At 38.6% G+C, this 23,356-nt stretch overlaps 3 protein-coding genes across 3 annotated transcripts; 2 read left to right on the top strand and 1 right to left on the bottom strand.

Annotated features, from left to right (window-relative positions):
• Positions 1-1,150: 1,150 nt before the first annotated feature.
• LOC111328823 (ankyrin repeat and SOCS box protein 7) lies at positions 1,151-5,341 on the bottom strand. The gene is made up of 2 exons (XM_022933334.2): positions 4,351-5,341; positions 1,151-2,959 (listed from the first exon to the last, which is right to left on the bottom strand). The coding sequence occupies exons 1-2, from the start codon at positions 5,189-5,191 to the stop codon at positions 2,826-2,828; spliced, it is 975 nt and encodes a 324-aa protein (XP_022789069.2). The 5' UTR covers positions 5,192-5,341; the 3' UTR covers positions 1,151-2,825.
• Positions 5,342-5,362: 21 nt separating this feature from the next.
• Positions 5,363-15,254, top strand: LOC111328822 (katanin p60 ATPase-containing subunit A-like 2). The gene is made up of 17 exons (XM_022933333.2): positions 5,363-5,522; positions 5,634-5,704; positions 5,856-5,952; positions 6,180-6,249; positions 6,413-6,461; positions 7,108-7,249; positions 7,838-7,957; positions 8,341-8,415; positions 9,306-9,383; positions 9,964-10,062; positions 10,461-10,524; positions 10,786-10,904; positions 11,466-11,560; positions 12,010-12,120; positions 12,847-13,015; positions 13,308-13,410; positions 14,109-15,254. Exons 1-17 carry the CDS (start codon positions 5,466-5,468, stop codon positions 14,261-14,263), a joined length of 1,674 nt encoding a protein of 557 aa, XP_022789068.1. The 5' UTR covers positions 5,363-5,465; the 3' UTR covers positions 14,264-15,254.
• Positions 15,255-15,392: 138 nt separating this feature from the next.
• Positions 15,393-19,278, top strand: LOC111328825 (uncharacterized). Its single transcript, XM_022933335.2, has 5 exons — positions 15,393-16,126; positions 16,910-16,976; positions 17,455-17,532; positions 18,444-18,549; positions 18,855-19,278. Exons 2-5 carry the CDS (start codon positions 16,910-16,912, stop codon positions 18,880-18,882), a joined length of 279 nt encoding a protein of 92 aa, XP_022789070.2. The 5' UTR covers positions 15,393-16,126; the 3' UTR covers positions 18,883-19,278.
• The last annotated feature ends 4,078 nt before the right edge of the window (positions 19,279-23,356 follow it).

The following is a 23,356-nucleotide window of genomic DNA, read 5'->3' as shown; positions in this document are numbered from 1 at the left end:
GTGATTTTGAAAAACTTAATTTTTTTTTTCAGTGGTTACTATGCGACCACTATGACGTCACTAGAAGGAACAATCGATCCCAGAGATCTTCTCGTGCAGAGGTGTACTTGGCGATCGAATAAGTCATTGTGGTTATTTTAAGTCTTTTTCTGTTCTTTTGATTTCCTAGCCTATACTCTGGGGTATGGATTGTTCAAATAGCAGTAACTTACTGAATAGGAGTCACGCAATCACTGGTTGCCCTCTAGTTCACACAGAGGTCCACAAAAAGAAAAATTCCAAACTGGTAGGATATAGATGGGGAAAAGGCTGATAGTTTCGAAAGAAACTGTTTGGGGCTGCGTCGGTGGGAGTAACGAAATAATTTGGATTTATCAACAAAGTTGAAATGGTAAATTAGCCACCGTAATGATTACAAAAGCTGACGTTTCGAGCGTTAGCCCTTCGCTCCGACGAAGGGCTAACGCTCGAAACGTCAGCTTTTGTAATCATTACGGTGGCTAATTTACCATTTCAACTTTGTTGATATATCCAAATTATATAGATGGGGTAGTTATTTGCAGACCGCAGATGTTGAACTCAAAACAGTTAGGAACCAATCCAGAGGATGGCATGGTGTAGGGCTTAAGCTTAAAAACCTGTAGATTACAAGACCAACACAGAAAAGAAGGTAATTTTGGTTTTATCACCTGAGTCGATAACGTAAATTGGCCACCGAAAAGAGTTCCAAAGCTGACCTTTCGAACATTTGCCCCCAGTGCAGTCAGTCAGAGCGAAATGGTGAGGTGCTGACGCCCAAAACGTCACCTATGGAACTCTACGGTGGCCACTTTACATTTCCACCCTTTATCTAATACCAAAACAACTGAGTTCTGCTGGCCACAAAGGGAACATAGTATTAACAAGGATTGTCAAAAGTTGTTTGGAAAGACTTAAAGTGACTGCAATTATAAGTATTTTCAAGATAAGTCCAGAAAAATTTTGAAGGGTGAGAGGTTTGGCCTCTGACAGGGTGGACGTCCTTAGGTCACATTTTACCCCAGGACAAAACTGCTTGTCAAACACCTTTACCTACTGCCATATCAAATGACCTTAACATAAGCTCAAACCTTGGAGGTAGCAATTGTTGAGTCCCTTAATTACAGGCACATTTTAATGTTTAAAACTTTATTGGCAAATTCAAATAATAAAAATTTGCATGTTACTGACACAAACACCTAAAAGACCAATTAAAATGCACAAAATCAAATGTGATGAAATTTGATCTACGACACAAATCAACATAATAGCTGTAAAAAAAAATTGTATGCTATTTTTTTTGCTAAAACCACCTATCGTCTGTTCAGACTACTACATTTTTCTGACAAAGATAAATCAAAGTAATAAATTTAAACACTTTCTAAAGATACCATGCAGTGCACCTTTTAAAGTAAAAGCATTAAAAATGATTAAAGGAAAATATCCCCACACAGGAAGGATAGAAGATGGAGGTTTGTTTTCACTGATTTGTTTTTGTATGCACATGTATAATATTACGGACAACAAACTTGAGCATTGTGAGACAGTTACATCAATAACTGCAAATGACACAGATTACATCCCCCAACTGTTTTTTTTTTTTTTTTAGTTTTTGCACAGACCAGTTTACTGGATCACCTGCAGTCTCTTTACCTTTCAAAAAATACACAACCTTCTTCATGCTATTGGTAAAACCCCTATCAAACCTTATGGAAAGCTTAAAGCAGTCTACATCAATGTGATAATGTTGGTTTTATCCCCTGAGTTAACGTAAATTAGCCACTGTAAAGAGTTCCAATGTCAAGTGTTAGTCATTTATAAGAGCAAATGGAGGAAGAATAGACATAGATCTAATGCTCAAAATGTCAGCATTGAAATTCTTTACAGTGGCCAGTTTATATTATAGTTCATAAAACCAAATGAACTTGTTACTCCCACTGAAGCAGCACCACAGTTTCTTTGGAAAATTACCCCCTTCATAGATTGATGTGAACTTTGTCATTTTGTGTATGGGACGCACAGTTTTGTAGGGTGGGGTAAACCAAGCTAAAAAAAAAATAATTTGGATATATCAACAAAGTTGAAACGGTAAATTGGCCACTGTAACGATTACAAAAGCTGACGTTTCGGGTGTTAGCCCTTCGTCATTCGCTCCAACGAAGGGCTAATGCTCGAAACGTCAGCTTTTGTAATTGTTACAGTGGCCAATTTACCGTTTCAACTTTGTTGATATATCCAAATTATTTCGTAACCCCCACCGACGCAGCTCCAAACAGTTTTTTTAGAAACTATCAGCCTTTAAAACAAAATACTCCTACATATATAACATTAGCTAGGTACATGTAAATGTCTTAGCTCTGTTGTGGATCAAAAATGCTAATTGAATATTCACCCACAAGAGAGGAATCTTCATGCATCTGTACAATTCAAATTTTTTTTTTTAGACATTTCAACTGAAATCCATTTTAAAAACTATAACATATCACCTTCTATATTAACTAAAAGAAATCTAAATCATCCAGTACCTGAAAAATTTCTGCCTTGACAAAGTAAAATCTGTTTTATAGCCTGTTGTTAATGTATCTAAGCTTATGTGGATTTCCCCTTTTTACCCTAGAAATTGGGCTCAGATTAAAAATTACTCCTTCTTGGTAACTTATGACTATGGAAACTCCAAAAAGGTCGATGATCACAAGTCACCATTGGCTCATTCCTATTGTTGGTGGGAATAAAGGAGCAATTTTTAGCCCAATGACGACCCAGAAACTCTGTTAGTTTGCTGTGACTTTTATACTTGTCATCTTACATTACTCATATTTGTAGAGAAGAAAGTCCTTCATTATAACTGAGACTGGTAGCTTAGCTATATCTTTAAGTCTCTTGGAACCAAGTGCTTCTCGAATGACAAAACGGCAGGAATCTTGTAAACCTCTTGGATTTTCTGAAAATTAAGAAATTAAACATTATCTTTTAATGAGTGAGCCCCAAAAAATTTTACTTATTACACCTATATTTTATAATTTCAATAATCAACTAGTAATCAATTTTGTTCAGTTGTCTCTGTTTGAGTTAGAAACTTCAAGCTTCTGTAACCAGAGACACTCCAGAAGAGGTAGAATGAGCCCCTACAAACTTTCCATGCTACAAAAGAGAAAGGAATTGATGTTAAGCAAGTCATTTAATCATATTGAAAAGACAAATGGTAAATTTTGAGCTAAGCAGTGGAAAAGAGAAAGAAGTTATAGACTTATTAGAGTGAAGGACAAGAAAACTACTCCACTACACATCCCCTTAAGGTGAACTGATTTTGTGTTCACTCTGTGACTGTTGATAAGGACCTTATTCCTATATATAATGTAAACTGAAGTACAGTACTATACCCTACAGAGGTTGTTAAATATTTAACAATTATTTCACGAGCACGCGTTGGATATGAGATGATAGATAGCCAACGAGGCATGTAGCGCCAAGTTGGCTATAATCATCTCATATCCAACAAACGCGAGTGGAATAATTGTTTTATTAAAAAAAACGCCCCCAAGATATTAGACAAATCTTCTTGACTTTATTTTGTAAGAAGAAACTGGATGTTACAATGTACAGATATTAGATTATGGTATATTGGCTCATATACCATAATGGCTAAGCCAATAAAAAGTCTTGAATTGCATTATCCAATGATCCAGTTTTTAATAAATTGTATATATATGTACACTTTGATGTGAGTAATGAAACAAGTAAAAGTAATAATATAAGTGACTAAGGGTGAGTGAAAATACACCAAATGAGTCACTGAAAGGATGAACATTATGGAAAGTGAAATGCATGTCATAATCATCATCCTATTTTCTGCTAGACATACATCAGCATCACTCCTTTGCATTGCCCCGTTTTCGTGACCATACTTTTTTTTTTAAGGCCATGAATGACAACGCCCCAATCTTTCTTTTTTCTCCTTTGTTTTCAATCAACATTTCTCTACTAGTTTGCACCATTCTTAATGTCATGTTCCATTACTTCCAGCAAGCTTCCTCCTTGTCAACTAATTAACAGCTCCACGCCAACTGAAATTTAATCTTGTCACATTAATATTTATGATCAAGGAGTAGGAATTACTTTTCCAACAAAAACCATTTCTTTCAGTACGTCTAATCAAATGAAAATTTTAAGGTAACTATGGATGAGAAATTTACCCTCATGACATGAATGCAAGGAAAAAAGTGGTTTAGTCTTGGTGTATAAGAACGACAATTAAGTTTCGGAGTGGAAGTGTGCCTTCCTTTGCCTCTACTACTTTTAGCTCACGTCGATTGTTTACATATGTACACTTACTTGACACACTGCTGAGAAAATCCAAACAGTCTCTATCGGTTGAGTTTAAGTTGTACATCATCCTTGAAATCGATAAAGGGGTAAGTCCTTCATCGTTGTAAACATTAATATCTGCTCCAAACTTATAAAGCAAGCGTGCCAAAGGTTCACTGTTCCTTAACGCAGCTAAATGGAGAGGAGTTTGGCCATCCTCGGGTCTTTTGATGCTTGTGAGCGCGCCGTGTTCAACCAACATTCGCACACAATTAACGTTACCTTTAATAACAGCATAACGAAGGGGGAATCCAAATTGAACATCAATGTTAGCTCCCCAGTTTAACAACACACGTATCGAACTTGTCCTTTCACGAATAATGGCTAGTTGAAGCGCCGTCGTGCCTTTGTCGCTTAAAGCGTCTACAAATCCTTTTGATTCTAGCAGAAGCTCAACAAACGAGTCTCTACCGTAATGCGCAGCAACATGTAACGGCGTCCAACCATCCTCGCTTCTTGCATCGACGAGCTTTTCTTTGTCTAATCCTTTGAAATCTAACAACAATTTTGCTATTCTTGTCCGTCCGTGCATGGCGGCGTAATGAAGAGCGGTGAAACCTCCGACGAAATCTCGCGCAAATGCATCGCCTCCTTTCTCGAGGAGCACTCTTAGGGCGCGTTCTTTCCCTCTGCTAGCCGCTAAGTGAAGAAGCGTCCAGCCATTGCTATCCATCTGGTTGGCAGAGCAACCATCTCTGATGAGATCCCGCACAAGTTTCACATTCCCACTAGCAACAGCCTTTCTAAGTCGCTCTGCAGGACTGTCCATCGATCCTTCTCTTCTTCTCGGTCGCTTTCTTGACATCATGAATACCTATGAAGACCGCGATGTATTGATCATGGTCTTATTTTGTCTTCTTGATGAACAATATTTCGCTGTTTTCTTAAACTGATTAGTCAACACTTTCGAATGAGTCTTCGACGCCATTCTTCTTTCCCAGAATATGACGCATATGTAAGCAATTGGAATCCGCAGTACGGGAACACAGCAGGCTCTAAATCACTAAGTGGAGAAACAAAATGGCGTCCCTTGCGACCTAGAAAAACTAAAAGTTCCAAAAATAATTTCCTGTATCACATAGATGACACAGGAACTTAGCTATGTGCAGCTCAAGACTGCGAATGAAGCAAGACAAGCGGTAATAATTTTCTCTAGAATATTGTTTTAATATTGTGGTTGCTTACTTTATGTAAAATTTTCCAAAACAAAATCAAAAATTTTAGCTTAGTTACTGTTTTTATCTCGATAGGAAGAACAAAGATGCGAACAACGTAAAAGAACTTTATTGGTACTTATCGCTCATTACTTACGGGAGGAAGGGTAAGTTGGAAAATAGCTCTGGTGCAATAATCAGAATTCAGGATTCTAAACTAAAATAAGCGAAATTGACAGCAGTTGACATCGAAGCTAAAACTATGTTTGTTAGAAAGCAGAAATCAACGTTCCTCAAAATTATCTTTTCTTTCTGCAGTTATATTGATTCCGCTCATGCTCTTGAGAAAGAAGGTGGCGCAAGTTTAACCAAGTATGAAGTCTGTGACAACATTGACTTGCCAACGATTTTACAGGTATTAATATTTAGACATTTGCGCATGTAGACTTTAACCAAAGCTAGATATTGCGAAGAAACCAAGGTTTTATTATGAAAAGATGGTATTTTTGGCATTATATCTATATATTATATTGTTTTCCTTCTCAATCTGTATATCTTCAATCGGACATTTTACTCTATTATTTGTTATGATAGGATGCAAATCATTTGGCAAGAATAATTTTTCTGTGACTCTTTTTGCAGGAATTTGAGTCATATCATTTGGTAAAATTTAATAGAGGGCCAAAAATTATCAAGAAAAAGGTGACAAGTGGTAAGGACATCACTTTTAAATATGTGAAACTAGTCTGATGTAAATAAAAAAAGTGTTTCTGCCAGTAATTAAACATAGCATTTCTCTTATTTTGCTTTTAATGATATATTTGAGCATGGAAAGGTTAGGACAAATCTAATTGATGACTGATTTTAAACTTCAGCTGATGCCAACAGAGCATTGCCTCCAAAGCCAAAATCTTTATCTGGAAGGTAAATAATACATGCTTTTTATCTATAGCCACAAACCATTCCAAGTCCTGAATGAATCTCAGTGTATTTGTTTGACAGAGCATTACATTTTGTTAACACTTATCTTATCTGCTGGATAGCATTACAACCACCCTTTGAAGATTTGGCCCTAGATGAATATACAATCATTCATGCCTGTCTGTTAATGTGCACCTACCCTTTCATCCCCCAACATCGAGTTAGAAGGTTTGCATCAGTGTATATATAGTCTTCTTGGAGGCACGGTGGCCTCATGGTTGCAGGTGCGCTTGACTCTGGATCGAGTGGTCCGGGTTCAAGCCCTGGCCGGGGACATTGTGTTGTGTTCTTAGGCAAGACACTTTACTCTCACAGTGCCTCTCTTCACCCAGGTGTTTAAATGGGTACTGGCAAATTTAATGCTGGGGGGTAACCCTGCGATGGACTAGCATCCCATCCAGGGGAGAGTAGAAATACTCTTGGTCGCTTCGTGCTACAGAAACCGGAGTTAAGCACCGGCCTGATGGGCCACTAGGCTCGTAAACAGACTTTACCTACCTTTACCTTATACAGTCTTTAGTTATGGCCAGTGGTCAATAGGGGTGATATTCATTTATTTAATAAATACTTTTCAATGTCTTTTTATCAGTTCTCGTAGCAGCTCTGTGTCACTTCCAAGTATTAATGGCCATTCAGGAGCAACAGATAGTTCTCAGTCTCCAAGTTCATCCAAGAGACCCAGTAGTGATGGCAAAAGGAAAATGTCAATTACAAAACAGAAACCACAGCAGGTAGAAAGTGTGTGCAGTTACGTAAGACATGAGACTTTTAGGAATTTATACAGAGAATACCAGAAGCTGATACATATGGCACAATCTAGACCATGTTAAGAAGTGTAGAACCTGAGAGCAACACAACTGATTTTAGCTTTAAGAAAATACCTGGATAGAGCATTTTAAGATCAGTAGAACGTTTTAAGTACAATTTTTAGTATGAATTTTTTATAAGGTATTTTTATATTTAGTAGGATTTGTTGGGGGCCATTATGTAAACTACCAGGTAACCGGTAATAATGTATTTTACCCTCAGTAAATAGAGTGTTTGTTTGTTTGTTTGTTTGTTTGCTTACACCATCAATATATTTCACACAATACCTAGTTATTATGTTGTGATATTAAGTAAAGATTACTACTAAATATTTTTTAAGCCCCTGGAAGAATTTACAAATGATTTTGAGACAATGGTCAATTTTTTTGTGGCTCTTATTAAGCTATCATCATGTTAACTTTTTGAATTATGGCTTTTTTCTTACACAATTTTAATTAGCATTTGCGATTTACCATCATGATCATGATATTTCCTTTTAAACTATTATTCAGAAAAATGGTTCACCTCCCAGGAACAGTCCTGCACCAGCCACATCTTCAGAGCTGAACCTGGCAGGAACATCAATAACAAGCACTACCAGGAATCCATCAAACCAAAATACTCATGGAAAGGTAGAAAGAATTAAAAAAATCATGAAAACTGTATATCACATTCTGTGGAAGTCTTACCTCTTGGGTTTAGGTTACTAAATTCAAACCTGCTGGTTTTGCAGGCTTATATATATTCTTTTTTTATGGTCTGAAACCTTCAAATCCATTTATTTGGAATTATAGAGAAGAGTATTACCTTCTGTTTCAGAATCTGAGAAATTTCTGCTACTAGATCCTAAAGCTAAGATCCTTGAATATCATGGCAGTAATTGGAAACGGTAGCAAGTTTTAGATTTTAACATATAGCATCAACCCTCAATTTCATCGTAAAACTTGAACATGATGTCATTTATCTGTGCAGGGTCCATCAAATTCTTAAAATGTACAATTTTTTTCTCTTTAAGAATGTCATTATTGATATGAGAGCCATGTTGAATAATGCAGTCAAAGGTGAATATATGGCAGTAACAGATCCCTCAGTAAGTTTACAATTATTGTATTTATTTAGCACAGCATGAAACAAAGATAAGGAATAAGAATTGGAACTTGCCACACACATTGCTTTAATTTACACTTAAGATCAATTCTTTGTTACATTTTGATACAGATTTGTCCATTCACAGTAAATTGTTTGAATCTGAACCAGCATTTCATTGTGTTGTGATATTTCAGTGAAGAGTAGTCCTGAGATAGACTGTTGAAGGTAGTCTAGTGACAGTGCTACAACCTTTAGTTAGTAGAAGTCATTACCACTGGGTCAATTGACTTTTTACCAGCACTCTCAGGGTAGCCTACTAAGAGATGGCGGAGGGAGGGAGGGGTAACCTGTGCTAGACAAAATAGCACCCCCTCCAGGAAAAGGAGCAATACTCCAATAAGTAATTTTATTACACGACTCGGGCAGTGAGAGGGCCAATAACTAAAATCAACCAATCAAAATGCTCTATTGCCGGTCCAATATTCTCTCAGTATTGGACCGGGCACTGTCCCGAATTGTCCGGAATGATACCGCACTTGTGTCCCTTTGAACTTTAGTCGTATAATAAATCTCTTATTAACCAAGCTTGCTTGGGACTGTACTGGAAGAATATCGGCCCTCGGTCTTTTTTGTATGGACCTCGCTGCGCTTGGTCCATACTGTCAAGACCTCGGGCCGATATTCTCCCTGTACGGCCCTCACACTTGGTTAATAAGATATATGTATCGTGCTTTTGATAAAAACTGAGATAAGCATTGGGTGAAGTGGTTACTTAAATGTAGTCTCACCTTTTTTTTAATACTTCCTGCAGCACAGTAGGATTTGTAAACTATATTATTTCATTGACTAACTACATTCTTGTTACTGACATGATGGTTTTTTTTTCTACAGGACAGACTTTTGAAGCCTTTAGGGGGATTTTCTGGGTTTACAGGAGAATGGAGAGACTTGGCTGCTGTCATCAGCAGGGTATGTTTCTGTTACATAATTTGCACTAAATTTAAATGCATGTGTAATTCTTTCAAGAGCTGAACAGTAACTGACATAAATGCCAGTGATTAGACTTCAGGCAGCTTTTCTGTCTTAGCTGATAAGTTCATTTCACAAGTGTAAAGAAATCAGAAGTACAAATGAAGCCATCGTGCAGAATATTTGAGCAAGCTGAGTAATGTATGGCAGTATAACCAGCATGAGGGTAACGTCCTTAAGAATGCACCTCTAGACTCAAGTTGACGGATTTTCTCCTACCAAGAGTACTAGATACTCAGGTATACTATAACAAACTAGATCAGCCACAGTGTAAAACCAGCCAGTGCTCCTCCCCACGTCTTTTCTCAGGAAGGAGAGAAGTCAGTACGTGGAGGGGTGAAACTGATGGAGTCTCATCGAGGATCAAACACAGGCCACATTTGTTTGCAGTGCAGCTACTACATGACTGTATATCTCCCTTGGTTGTAACTAGGGAGTACAGTGATATAGAAATTGTATGTGGTGTTACGTATGTACAATCAATTTGATTCAATCTGTAAGTGGCGATTCCTTCTTACAGGATATTTACCTTCATGACCCTGACATAAGATGGGATGACATCATTGGCTTAGATGCCGCTAAGAGGCTTGTTAAAGAAGCTGTGGTCTACCCTATCAAGGTGGGTCTGTCACCTGTCATTCTGTGTCTTAATGCCGGTCATTATAAAGAACTGAAAACGTGTTCCCGTGTTCCTATCATCCTACTGTAAAGAAGTTCCAGTATTTCCCGGAGTACCTCTACCTCAGAGAAAATTTTGACAGCTTTAAGTGACCTTCACTAAGCTCCAAAAAATTTCCCAGTTTCTGAACCAATAAAAAAAATTGGGCAAGCTGGTGCGTTATTTTGGGGCTCTAATAGTGTCATTCAAACGTCTGCATTGCGTCTCTACAAAATTCAGATTTACGCCATGCTCCAATTCAGGTGAAAGATACAAGGTGTAACAGGAGTTTATTGGTTATTGAGTTATGTATTTATAAATTTCTTCTTCTTTCTTTTTTTTTTTTTTTTTTTTTTCAGTACCCTCAACTCTTCACTGGCATTTTGTCCCCTTGGAAAGGACTCTTATTATATGGACCACCAGGTAGGATAACATTTAGATAGTGTTTTTTAACTGAGTGAGAGTTTCTGTTATTGTCCTCCTTTATTTTACAATCGATGGAAGTATTCTTAGCTTGGGTTATGTGCATTTTTTGGTTTTTAAATTAAGGTCTAGACTATCTGTGTACTGTTCTTTCATAGAATACTAACCACATATTAAACGAATCGACAGGTTTGGAATTTCAACGACACTTTTTTTTTAGTAGAGGCACTTACATAATTATTTATCTTTCATCCTTGTAAGGAACTGGAAAGACCCTGTTGGCAAAAGCTGTGGCAACAGAATGCAAGACGACGTTCTTTAACATCTCGGCTTCTTCCATTGTAAGCAAGTGGAGAGGAGATTCGGAGAAGCTTGTCAGGGTATGAATGTTATTGTTTATATTGTTGTTCGTTATCTATTGCGATTGTTTTTATTGCATCCGGACAATCAGATTGTTTCTTACAAATGAATGAGTGCTTAAAAAAAAAAAAAGAAAAAGATAAGACCCAAACATGATGCCGTTTGCCGCATTAGGGAGAAAATTGAAGACTTTCAATCCAATTCTTCTAACTTCTGGGAAACTAGCACATTCTAGGAATCGAGATGCAATCATCGATTCCAAAGATCAAGCGCCATTAGTGCATATGTACAGTTGCTGTCTCTGAGGTACTTCACTGTGCTATGTGATTGGTCCAGAAAATCTGCGCCACTCTCTACACCAATCAGGTGCAACACTAAATCCAGTTATGACTTGGTCACTTCTCTTGTTCGAAACGGTATATCGGCTCAGAAACTCTGCGGTTACCAATGTACATTATCAGCTCAGTTAATAAATCAAATTATCTGATTTTGTATTTGCCTGTTGTAAAATACAGAGTCGCTGTTACGCACGCAGAAGTACATTCCACCGTTGTAGTTACATATATATATTTCTGTTTTAGGTTTTATTTGAACTTGCGCGCTTCCATGCACCATCCACGATCTTCCTTGATGAGCTGGAATCTCTGATGAGTCAACGTGGAACAGGAGGAGGAGGGTAAGAGCTGACCGAATTGAAGGGACGGCACGCGAAACTCTTTAGTGGAAATTGAGTCAAAATGGTTGCATAGAAACCAATCCCCGCCTCGCCCTAGTCCGAGCGCATAAATAGTATAAATAGGACCACATTCGCGCGCGTTTTTAAAATTGCAAGGACTTCGCTAGTTCAAAGTCGAGCAACGTTAGTTTTCTACGCACTATTCCTAAATCGTCAGGTAATGTCTCCTATCTTCGCTTGTTTCACATTTCATCCTGTGTTATCCGTGTTTCCTATGTTATTTCGTCGTTGTAATTAGTTGTTCCACTCTTAAATGTATTATGTTTGTAACCTTCGTTCCAGAAACCACTGGCAACTACACGTTTATTAAGAGTTTAAGAATATCAAATTTCTTTACGTCTTCGAATATTTGCTGGTGCGTCGTTAACAGGTTGTTTTTGTCTTCTTAGAAGCGAGCACGAAGGTAGCAAGCGAATGAAGACAGAACTGCTTGTACAGATGGATGGACTGGCAAGATCAGATGATCTTGTATTCCTCCTGGCTGCTTCAAACTTACCTTGGTATTAGCGACAATAAATGGTTTAAAACCAGCGGTCACGTTGGGGATTGTGATAAATGACGACAACTGACTTTACGATATAATTTGGATATATCAACAAAGTTGAAATGGTAAATTGGCCACCGTAACGATTACAAAAGCTGACGTTTCGAGCGTTAACCCTTCGTCGGAGCGAACCTTCGTCATTCGCTCCGACGAAGGGCTAACGCTCGAAACGTCAGCTTTTGTAATCGTTACGGTGGCCAATTTACCATTTCAACTTTGTTGATGTATTCAAATTATTTCGTTACCCCCACCGACGCAGCCCCAAACAGTTTCTTTAGAAACTATCAGCCTTTATTCATTTGACTTTACGATAACCTGAACAAGAGTTCATCTTTAGGTTGATGAGGATATTTGCTCAAACTTTTTCGAATATGGCGGCTGATAAAATTAATTGGCATGACGTTCCGTACTTGGCCAGACCTAGTATAGAATTGACCAACCACTGTTAAAGGAAAATTATAAACAGTCACACTTTTCGCGAAGAAATGTGAAGCTTTTACCTTTGACTTTGCTTGAAACATGTTAAAGTGGTTGAGAACCGTTTGAGTTCAAATCAACTGAAGTCCTTTTACCGTTAATTCTTGGCATTCAACCGAAAACTTCAAATATGTTTGAGTATTCTAGCTGTTTGACGATCAATTCGCACACCTTCAACTGCGCTGCACTCTGATTCATTCCACAGGGAGCTTGATCATGCAATGCTGCGTCGTTTAGAAAAGCGAATTCTGGTCGACCTTCCTAGTTTAGAAGCAAGGGAAGCCATGTTGAAACAATACCTACCTCCGTCAATTCACTCAGGGGAAGGAAGCGTTGAAATAAAAACACAGATCGACTATGGAGAACTGGCAAAGGTAACAATGCAAGGATCACAGGAGAATATCCTCATGATAATCTGAAGTGTTTACACTTTCTACGCCTCAATCCTTCATTCCCCTTCCCCCGTGGGGTATCTCGTCTCTGTGTCTCTAGGGAGGGGGGGGTTTAAGGCAAGAACAGGGTTGGGACTTATTTTCGAAACATCTCCAAGATTTGTACAAAATTTTCTCGTTCAAGAGACCGTTTTCGTTATCAACTTAGGTTCTTACAGTAAAGTAGGCAGCTGACCACATAATCACTGATAGTTGATCTGTTTGTTCTTTACAGCGCACAGAGGGTTACTCGGGGTCTGACATTCGCCTTCTTTGCAAGGAAGCGGCCATGAGGAAAGTCAGGAAGATATTCGACCTGTTAGAGAGTCACCAAGCTGGTAGGCACGCTCTAAACATAAGTAGCAGTTGCGTATTGAAAGGCGAATAGAAGCGGGTCATTATATATCTCATTTTGTTACTTTTGGATAAAAAACGCAAGTTTTGATCTTTCTTTTCCCCGTGTCATGTTCTACTTTACCTCCCAATCTTCAGTAAATTTGATATTCTTCTCGGTTACTCCACTTGATCAATTTATTTTATTTTTTCCCTACTTCCCTTCCTCCCCTCCCCCCCCCCCTCCTCAGTTTCCTGTAAACTTATCGCGGCGTGTACGTTAAGTAGCTACTCGTATGTCACTGTTTCAATGTTATGTTGATGTGTATGGTTTATTCTTTACTTCTTTGGTGTTGTTTGCGTTTGCAAAGTGTTGTTTCCAGCACCTTTCCTCTGATGTGGTTTTCAAAATGGTTTCATAATTTCTTACCAATTGTTTGATAGATTGTCACTACCACACTTTTTGTCGTAGTCTTGGAAATGGTACAACAAGTGTGGAATTTCTTCCCAAACAATTGTTAATTATTTCTTTTGCTCATAAGGTTACCACAGCAAGAGTAATTAATAATTATATTATGAGCTGGAGATCTATATTGCGTGATAGTCAATTTGGAGAAATGGAGAGCGAATAATCTAATTGTAGTTACAGAGCCATCTCAATTGTAGTCAGCGTCTCTGAAGGTTTCGTTGTTGTCTTTCGCAGAGGGCTCAGACGGCCGTGCAACACCGCTACCAAAACTGGAAATTGAGCCCGTATACACTGATGATGTAGATGCAGCGTTGAAACACACAAAACCATCCGCCAGGCAACTAAAAGGAAAATACCAGGATTGGCAAAAGGAGTACGAATCCGTGTGATGAAGTAATTCTGGGAGAGAGACAACTTGACCGTCGTCTACTATATAGTCCAACAGTGTGACCTTCTGTCATCTGAAAAGTTTGCCAGTGATAGTCACTGCTCAGCGGTATTCGACTAATGTGTCTTCAGAGTCGTTCATATTGGTCAAGGTGTAATGTATAGAACCAACCTACATGTATATTCAGTTCTCGATGCACAGGTGTGTGAATGGTTTGGACACGGCCTAAGTTGGACATTTCGACAGGATGTCCTGCAAGATCACATGATGCTCGGACCATCATGTGACTTGCTTTTCAGCTGAAAAATGTTCAAGGAATTTCTGTCGCGTGATTATTTGGTAATATTTCATGAGCTTTAGGAGCGTCTTTGAATAGCTACCCAAGTGATTATAAGAACGCCTGTATATTCTTTCAGAAACATCGACAAATCGCTCGGCGTTGATTATAAAATTGTCTTTGAATTAACTGATACATAGTGGAGAGTTATTTTGGAATGAAAGAGTATCTAAGAACCTGTACTAAATCAATCTCAACGGACAGTCGGAGCAACGGTAAATTCAGAGTTAGCTCGCGAGACGTGAAGGCAAATGAACGTAACAGACCGCGATTTGTGTAGGAAAAGGTAAGAATTTTGCTGCAGGCAGCCCCAAGGTGCGGTAAGCCACAACTGTTTTTCTCTCAAAGTATGCCATATTCAACTGAGAGATTTTATTAACAAGAAGTATTGTATAGGAAATACTGTCAGATTGTAAGATTTCTTGTTCCAAACGCATATGTTGGGAACTACAGGTAAAGCAGCACACAAGGGACACAATATTTGTTTGATGTAAAAGCTCCTGCACCAGGAATAAATAATAATAATAGTAATAATAATAATAATAATAATAATAATAATAATAATAACTTCCTAATGATAATAACTTCCTAAACATGTAGATAGACTGATGCTGTTCCTGAGTGTTTTATTTTGTAAATAAACCGACTCGTTTGAGATTCTTCTAGGTTCAATGCTGAGATTACTTGGTATCAGACGAGTGCGGTGACTTGTGTATTTCATGACCGCACGTCCAATATTTTCCGTCCGGCCCCACCGCCCAGTTAATAAGCACTTAATATCACCGCCTCTCTTCACTTTTCTTCGATTCTTCTGGTGTTAGCATCTTTCGAGGCTGTACATAGCGCCGTGCAAGTTTTAACGACTCTGCCCTCGCCATCACGTATGGCACAAATACAGAGATTTTTTTAATGTCTTCGTGTTTTATTTGTTTATCTTTTTTTCAGTGAAGGTGCCCATGGTGCCTTACGGGTTATATGTCGATAAACTTAGACTTAGCGCATGGAAAATAGTTTCAACCCGAAGAACTGTTCTAAAATAGATAAAGATGGCAGGTCGACCGATTTTTCTGCCACAGGTGAAAACGGGGTCTCAAATGTTTTATGTTCAACTTGTTGAATATACTACATGCCGACCACCTAGAAATATAAATATGGCCACGAAAATATGATGATTTGCATTGCGACTTCATAGTCAAACATTAGTCCTCTAGACTCGTAAAACTGATTTATATCAATCCGTTTTAGAGATTTTGAGAGAGGTTGACCGGTTAGAACATCTATGACGGTCATTGTATAAGCATGCTAACTGATATTTTTTAAAAGGACCACGTGTTGAGATATAAATAATTCAATCGCGCAAAACGAGGAGAACTAACAATTTTTCTCGTTAAGGCTAACAATTAGGAATCTCTTCCCAGGCCACACTTGAAAATATTAAAAAGCCTAACCTTGGAAAATTCAAAAGAAGACCTTGAATCATCTCTCTAGCTCTTGTGGTTGTATCAGTGAACCTTTTTTGCATCAAATGTAAGTACTACTCTATCTTAAGTGTTTCCGGCTTCCAATATATATTAAATTAAGATATGATATATTTGATTATCTGTAGCTGCTAACTGACACCTCCCTCCACTTCGATATCAAAAGAATTATTTGAAGAGCGCAAAATCATTAAGACTGAACAGATCTACGAGGTTGAATAAATCGAGGGCCACTCCTCCTTCCAAGTACCTCTTTATCTCTTGCAATCCGTCGCTGAGCAGCACTGGGATTATCACGTGCTTCCCTTTCTTACTTCCAAAAGGTGTAAACTGCTTGCAAAATACCATATTGAGAAATTGATTCATTTTGAAGAGCAACTGTTGATAACCCGTTAAATACGCGCTCTTTATGAGGCTTGACGAGCTCGACTGAGAAAAAAGAAAAAACTCGGTCCAACGGTTGAACTGTTTTTCAGTTAAATGCTTAAGCATGAGTCGCTGTTCCCCATGTTTTAGCTTTTTCAGTCAACGAGCTTTCTAAGAAATGCTATGTTATTTAATTGAAACATTTCTTTGTAGACTAGAAAGTACCTTGAGGGGGATGGGAATTCATTTTTATTGCTATTATTAAATAAACCTCTCGAGAATTGATGTTTACAAAATCTTTATTACCGTAACTTCGCCTTTGTTTGTTTTTGTCAACCAGTCTGAATATATGACAGCGAACTACTTCACTACCATCGGACGCTGCTGAACCTTATTCACTCCTGGACATTATTGCTTTCTCCTCGCGTCGTGTAATTTCAAACTCTTTATACTTTTACATTTTCAGATGCTGAACAAATTTTCTTTTCATTTAATTGTCATCTTGTCGGTGTTAGTTATCGCAGGTCACTCAGGTGGGTTCCAGCACCTGCTTTTGTAGTAAACGAGACCTGGCCAGATTTTGCTATTGTTTTACGATAATGAAGGAAAGTTTCGCAAACTTTCGCATACGAATAGTTAACTATTTATCGCTGCAATTACCAATACGGTCAACTAATCAAGACTGGCGACTTAATCTTGTGATTAGGATCAAGATAATGAACTTAGAAGCCGCGATAAGCGATTGGCTTGCAAAATCACCTACATATTATGTCTCCGGCTCAACTATCAAACCTTTACGCTGAGAAATGAAGTAAAATAAAGTATAACTATCACTGCTATATAAAACTACCGTATGAAAGACTCATAAAAGTTATTTACTAATAAAATTTGCAATTCACGCACTTCAAAATGAAATGCGGTCCAAAAACTCATGGTTTTGATAGTTTCAGTTTCCGTGACAACAAAGTCATTGAATGGCTTCTTTGAAAAGCTTCTAGTTTTCTCTTACAGGGAGTATCGCAAAGGTTGTTGACCACAGTAAAGGAGTGTACATGCATGATCATCCCGATTTCCCATCAGTCACAGAAGGTAAGTGCGTCAGTCAAGTCTGGATGGAAAAGTGGTAACAATTGAATTGAAAACAATGAACTTGAAAGCACCTAACTCAAACAAGTTCTTCCCTACTCTCATTCACTCATACTTGTCAAGCCATTAAAATTTTAGAATACTTTTGAGATCGAAATAGTTAAATTATATTGGAATGAAAGTCGGAGAGATTTCTTCATGATGATTAGAAAAGATGAACTCATAATCTTGCGACAATCAGTATAAAGCAATGTTTGTTTGCTGATACTGATTTTAAATAATGAAAATGTATGAAGACAATATATAGCCACGACTGAGTAGGGTAGACACCTCCAACCTTATTGCAGCTACCCCACGGTCCAGGCTCAACTAGATTAAAAAGGCGTTTGAGCGGATTGATAGCATTAAAATGAGAATGAGGGTCAAACTTGTATTGTTCTCTTAAAAGAAGTAAACTGGTCACTCTCCAAAAGCGGAAGCATATCATTGGTTATTTTTATTATCATGATCATGGCCTGTTTCTGTCGCATGATGCCATTTAGCTTTGCTACTAACACCTTGCTAGACCCAATGCTACTCCCCAGCCTTGCGCGGATATCCTGGGTCGAGTGAGGCGTGGTGAGAATAAGGCACCATCACAATGGACTGGCCCGGGCTCGAAACCAGACCTTTAATCCGCTGTAGACCATGCAACCAAAGTGTCAGACATGAGACTTCCTGAGTGATCGCTAAGTAACTTCTCATAAATTCCGGCAATACGTACATCATTTTTCAAACAAGTGATGATAATAGAAAGAGCTGTTAAGTAGATAGTGTCATCTTGATATTACGGCAAATTCTCCCAACAATCTAACGAGTAAATGTATGGATACGGGAAATGAGAATTACTAATTAGATCATTACCTTATTACCAGGGCCTGGTGGTCCATACCGCACTCACTACCTTCATTCTCGGTTTGGAATTGGTCACAGACGGAGGCGCGCAGTTAAGCACGAGGAAAGTAACCTACAAATGCTGAGGTATGTTCTGAACTTTTTATCCACCAAACAGGACAAACTGACCAAACTGACTGACTGACAGAAATCTTTGAAAAATCGAAAAATAATAAAAACACACACACAAACACACACACACACACACACACACAAACAAACAAGAGAATGACACTAAACAAAAACAGAAAGAAGATCGAAAAATATACAAGAAAGAAAAAAAATCCTAGAAATAGCTTACTTAACTTTATTATCAAAATTCGATGCACCACAAATTAACTTTGAAAATAGTTATGATCATGACTTTTTTTTTCGCTTTCTTTATTACTCAGACCTGAAAAGAGGGAAGATGGATTCTGATCGGTCCAGGAAATCCTCACTTTATAACTTATTCACGGCTACTCCTTTATACAGAACTTAAAAGATCATCGGATATGAGGGAAACGTTTAAAGAAGATCTGACAGAATCACGAAATATGATTACTAGACTCTAAACACTTTTGCACGACTAGTGCAGTCTGCGGTTACAAGAGGACATAATATCTTGGCAGTTATTGTTGCATATCATATTACTTACATCTCAATTAACGTCTCTAATTCTAGACAAGTGTTCCACGCCGGATTTGGTAATATTCATTATTTATTACATGCAATTTTAAAGTAACTCTTGACGAGATATCATTGGCTTTGCTTCACACTAGATCACACTCTCGACCAATCAGATGTAAATAAAAGCTATTGTGTCTGGTTCACTCACATTTTTTCCATTTGGTTTTATCTATCTACTCTCTTCTGATTGGCGTTGAGTTAAATTCATTTTATTTTTCTCCGTGACGCTCAATCGATCGAAACGCTTCAACTATCAATGCGACATAGGGACCTCTTCAATTATAAAACGGGAAACTGAATAAGCCCCCGTGTATCCGTTATGATTATCATTTCCCAATCCGATACACAGTCCAATGTTGATCCCAACGCGAATATTTCCTTTACGGATGTTATCATAGTAACCCGGCTTCTACTGAAAGAGGCCGGTAACTTGCGGCAACTTCATCTCGAATAAACAACGCTGCCTCAATAGGTAAAGGACCACTGCACTCGGCACTATTGAAGGTAATATACCGGCGCTTACAGCAGTGTTTGCAATTTCCAAGAAAAACATTCCCTTGATAGACCACGTGTAGGGCGCTGTTGTCTTTGGTCTTGTGAAATTCGCATTCCTGACACCAGAAAGAAGTCAATGTCAGAACCTGAACTTAATTTGTACTAATTAAAACACGTTTCTGATCAATGATGTTGCGGGGCTTTGTGGTAAAAACCTGATCACATTGCACTAGTACGTGCAACTGAAGCCTTTGTATACTATGGCCCGGCACCCTCTAAGGCTTACTATGTACTTATTGCATAACTGAGTGGGAGGGCCAAACGGAAACGCAATTGACTCGAGGTCATAACGTACGGAACCAGCTGCACCGAAGTCCATACATCGTGTCAGAGAGCTTACTATTTCTCGTCCTTCTCATATAACTCAATTTTTATCTTATCACATAACTGTCACACTTTCATGTTGCTATTTGTGCTTCCTTCTGAGCTCGCATTTCGCGGGGTCGTGCAGTTTTTTTCGGGCCCTACTCTTGCCATCGCATAAGCGGCCCTAAAACGGAAAGTACTGCCCAATGTTTTTCAATAAAAGCGCGCGCGGGGCCGTACACATCATATGATACGGATACAATAGATCAAGCAACAAAAGAAACTTATGTTCCGGACATAAAAAAAAAATCGTGGAGGGGGGAGGAGGGGGGAAAAACTGTGGCACTGCATATATCGGTCGGGGTATTCGAGATAATTTGGTTTTATCAACAGAGTTGACGTTGGAGATATTTCAGTATTCATTGATGATCTATGCCTTAACAAGACCAATGTCTTTACTGTCTCCTTCTCTCCACGCACACTGCTTCCAGTTTCTGTATTCAATTATCGAAATGCTGGCTCCCGGTTCGCCCTTAAGACCAGGTAACCCATGCCTACCTGTCACGCCTTTCTCTCCTTTTGTGCCATCTCGACCGTCACGGCCTGGTAACCCATTGCGTCCATTAATACCATTACGTCCAAGCAGACCAGGACTTCCTTGCAGACAGACACTTGGACTCTGCTAAGGGAACAGATGGATGGCTGTTTGTAAACAAAACGTGCGTTGTAGACTCCCACCTTTTGAATTGATCTATGTGACGTCGTACGTGTTAAAGCAGTATCCGTGTCGGTGGCTGGCGGTGGATATCTTCCTCTCCGTTCCGCGGCTCGGTAAATGTTATCACCCACTACTAGCCACCTCTTCTTCGGTGAATAGAACAACTACTCTTCTCCGAGAAGCCGAAGAGACAGTATTGCGCGTCCAGAGTTCAATTTTCAACCGTTTTTCGGTACAAAAATAAGACAATATTTTGGTTTCTGTGTGGTATATACTAAATACCGTCATCTAAAGGGCGCTGAAAGCGGTGGATGTTTACTGAGATTCCCCTTGACGTGGTAGCAACCCAACAACTTGCTTAGTTCTTAATCTGTTCAATAAAGCTGATGTTTCGGAAACTGGAAAGGGAACAGAGTCATTCATTGTTGTTATTTCGTGACTGTCAAAAAACCATTCAGTTAATCCCTCCTTTTGGCAAGGACATCGCATCATGTGACTATGCACAAATGTAGAAATGGTTTAAACACGAAGGCGCGCTATATAAGGAAGTCTTCCCTTGGAAGACCTAGGCTCATTTGTCACTCACCGTTGACGTGTGCGGGTCAAAAATAAATGCTGGTAGACGAACAAAAGGAGCTAATGAGATATCTATTGTTTACTTCCACCAGCATGGTGGCATGAGGTAACGTGCGAACCACCTGCTTCGATCTCAAATTTACCGCCACAAATAAAGACAGTTTCCATTGGAGAAAGGAAATACAAATCTCAAAAATTCTTGTATTGTGATGAAGACATAGAGCAATTTTGAGGAATGCGCCCGCTGTTCACTGCTTTAGAGTAGCTGTACCTCAAGCTGACTTGACTCTAAGAGTTCAACATCACACGACGGTTGATTGACAAATGGTCCAGTGGGACCTAAGGCTCCTTTTATAGCGCGCCTTCGTGTTTAAATTTGAACGTGACGTCATGCTAACATAACAGAAACGAGTTCTTGTTGGGCACAATAATCACGCCTGTTTCAACCTGTTCACTCTAAGAGCTCTCTTAATAAAACAATAGCTTATTGAAGAAAGAAAGGAAACATCTGTGAAGAGCGTAGAGCAAAGAAAATCCCGATGCCCCATGAGTGTTTGAATCCCGACATGTTCCGATTTTTGAAGTATCAACTCGGTTTGGAATTGGTCACAATTCGTTGGGTAGCTATAATTAAGCGACGCATTAGAATTCCTAATACTTCAATTCGATCTCATGCTCCAGTTTTTCTTCTGAAGACAAACATCGACATGATGATGATGCTCTTTGATTCCTGAAAGTTTTGGTCTAGCAACTTTTACAAAAGTTTGGCGAAATGCAGTAACCTTGAGTACATTTCGAAAATAATTTGACGAGATCACGAGTACTCAAGAAAGTATCATAGTGAAACAGAGAATCTATTTCTGAATAAGAAATTAAGTGACGTTTGTCCTCGTCGTTTCATTTTTTTTATTCTGTTCCCTTGTCTTTTTTCTTAGTTTTCAACAAGTGAGTTGTACATATAGTTCGCTTTTAGGTCAAGACAGACTATACTTCACTTCAAGACAATTTAGTTTATCAACTCTGTTGATAATGTAGATTGGCCACTGTTAAGAGATAACTTCTCAACTGAAGTTTCGAGTGTTACTTTCAAAGAATTGTGGGTTATGTGTTGATATGCAGAAAATAGAGTTACGCTTTTGAGCTCCTCTGCACTATTACTTCTCTTGAAAACGCGAGGAAGAAGGAAGAAGATAAGGGGAAACCTCTGTTTACGCTCTCAAAAAATACGCGTAACTTAGTGATAGTAACCTTACCTTAGCAGGCGAAGATTTGGTTGTGATATTTTCTGCGTCTGCCAAGAAACCTACACATATCAGCGTTGTTGAGAAAAGAACAACAATACAGAAAGGGCGCTTCATCTTAGTGCGACTTGATCGATTTTTCCCGAATGATACTTTTCAAACTTACGGAATCAATATATCATGGACAACTTAAATGTTTTTTCGTGTTTATGTCGGGTTTAGACAAAACTTTGACCTGCCTTTCACTGTTTATAAGTATATATATTGTGAAAAGTTCCTTTGCGACAAAAATTTATAACGACAAAGTCAGAGGGAAACTTTTTTTCCAGATGGGCTCACAAAAACACCATTTTCAAATACTTAAAAGCATGTGTTGATATTTTCACTGATTGTTATCTTTCACTGCTGGCTAAGAGTCATATTGGGGTTAACCATTAGCCGTAAAACGGCAAAACAAATTAACCGTTTTTTTACTTTTAATCGCAATAGAAAGAAATTAACCGTTAGCTCTGAAATCACCCCATTGAGAATTGAGACCCACTTAGCAAGATTTCATCATCGAAAATTTGGCAATAGCACTTCATTGGATTATGTTCGGGCATGTCAGTCGGTCGTGAAGACATCAACCGGTCAAACGTCACCACGGGGCTCTATCTACATCGTGATGGATTGTTGGTATTTCCTCTAATCATCTATGTATGTAGCTATCACTTACAAATCATTAAACTCACAGGCGTTACGGGGACTCTGGGATCAGCATCTATACCTCTGTAAGTTTCAACAGATTTTCTAATCCTTCGACTTGTGCATGATGCACAGTCGAATTGAA

This window comes from Stylophora pistillata, chromosome 4 (genome assembly GCF_964205215.1).
Source record: "Stylophora pistillata chromosome 4, jaStyPist1.2, whole genome shotgun sequence".
Taxonomy (NCBI): domain Eukaryota; kingdom Metazoa; phylum Cnidaria; class Anthozoa; order Scleractinia; family Pocilloporidae; genus Stylophora; species Stylophora pistillata.
Note: the sequence above shows the minus strand (reverse complement) of the source record. Positions and strands in the feature narration are given on the sequence as shown.

What these genes read in the sequence shown, in the direction of transcription:
- LOC111328823 (XM_022933334.2), bottom strand. Translation starts at nt 5,191, where the DNA reads ATGATGTCAAGAAAGCGACCGAGAAGAAGAGAAGGATCGATGGACAGT. An exon ending in TTTTCTCAGCAGTGTGTCAA is followed by an intron (nt 2,960 to 4,350) that starts GTAAGTGTACAT and finishes CTTAATTTTCAG; the next exon opens with AAAATCCAAGAGGTTTACAA.
- LOC111328822 (XM_022933333.2), top strand. Translation starts at nt 5,466, where the DNA reads ATGACACAGGAACTTAGCTATGTGCAGCTCAAGACTGCGAATGAAGCA. An exon ending in CATTACTTACGGGAGGAAGG is followed by an intron (nt 5,705 to 5,855) that starts GTAAGTTGGAAA and finishes TTCTTTCTGCAG; the next exon opens with TTATATTGATTCCGCTCATG. An exon ending in GTTAGAGAGTCACCAAGCTG is followed by an intron (nt 13,411 to 14,108) that starts GTAGGCACGCTC and finishes TGTCTTTCGCAG; the next exon opens with AGGGCTCAGACGGCCGTGCA.
- LOC111328825 (XM_022933335.2), top strand. Translation starts at nt 16,910, where the DNA reads ATGCTGAACAAATTTTCTTTTCATTTAATTGTCATCTTGTCGGTGTTA. An exon ending in AGTTATCGCAGGTCACTCAG is followed by an intron (nt 16,977 to 17,454) that starts GTGGGTTCCAGC and finishes TTTCTCTTACAG; the next exon opens with GGAGTATCGCAAAGGTTGTT. An exon ending in AGTAACCTACAAATGCTGAG is followed by an intron (nt 18,550 to 18,854) that starts GTATGTTCTGAA and finishes TTTATTACTCAG; the next exon opens with ACCTGAAAAGAGGGAAGATG.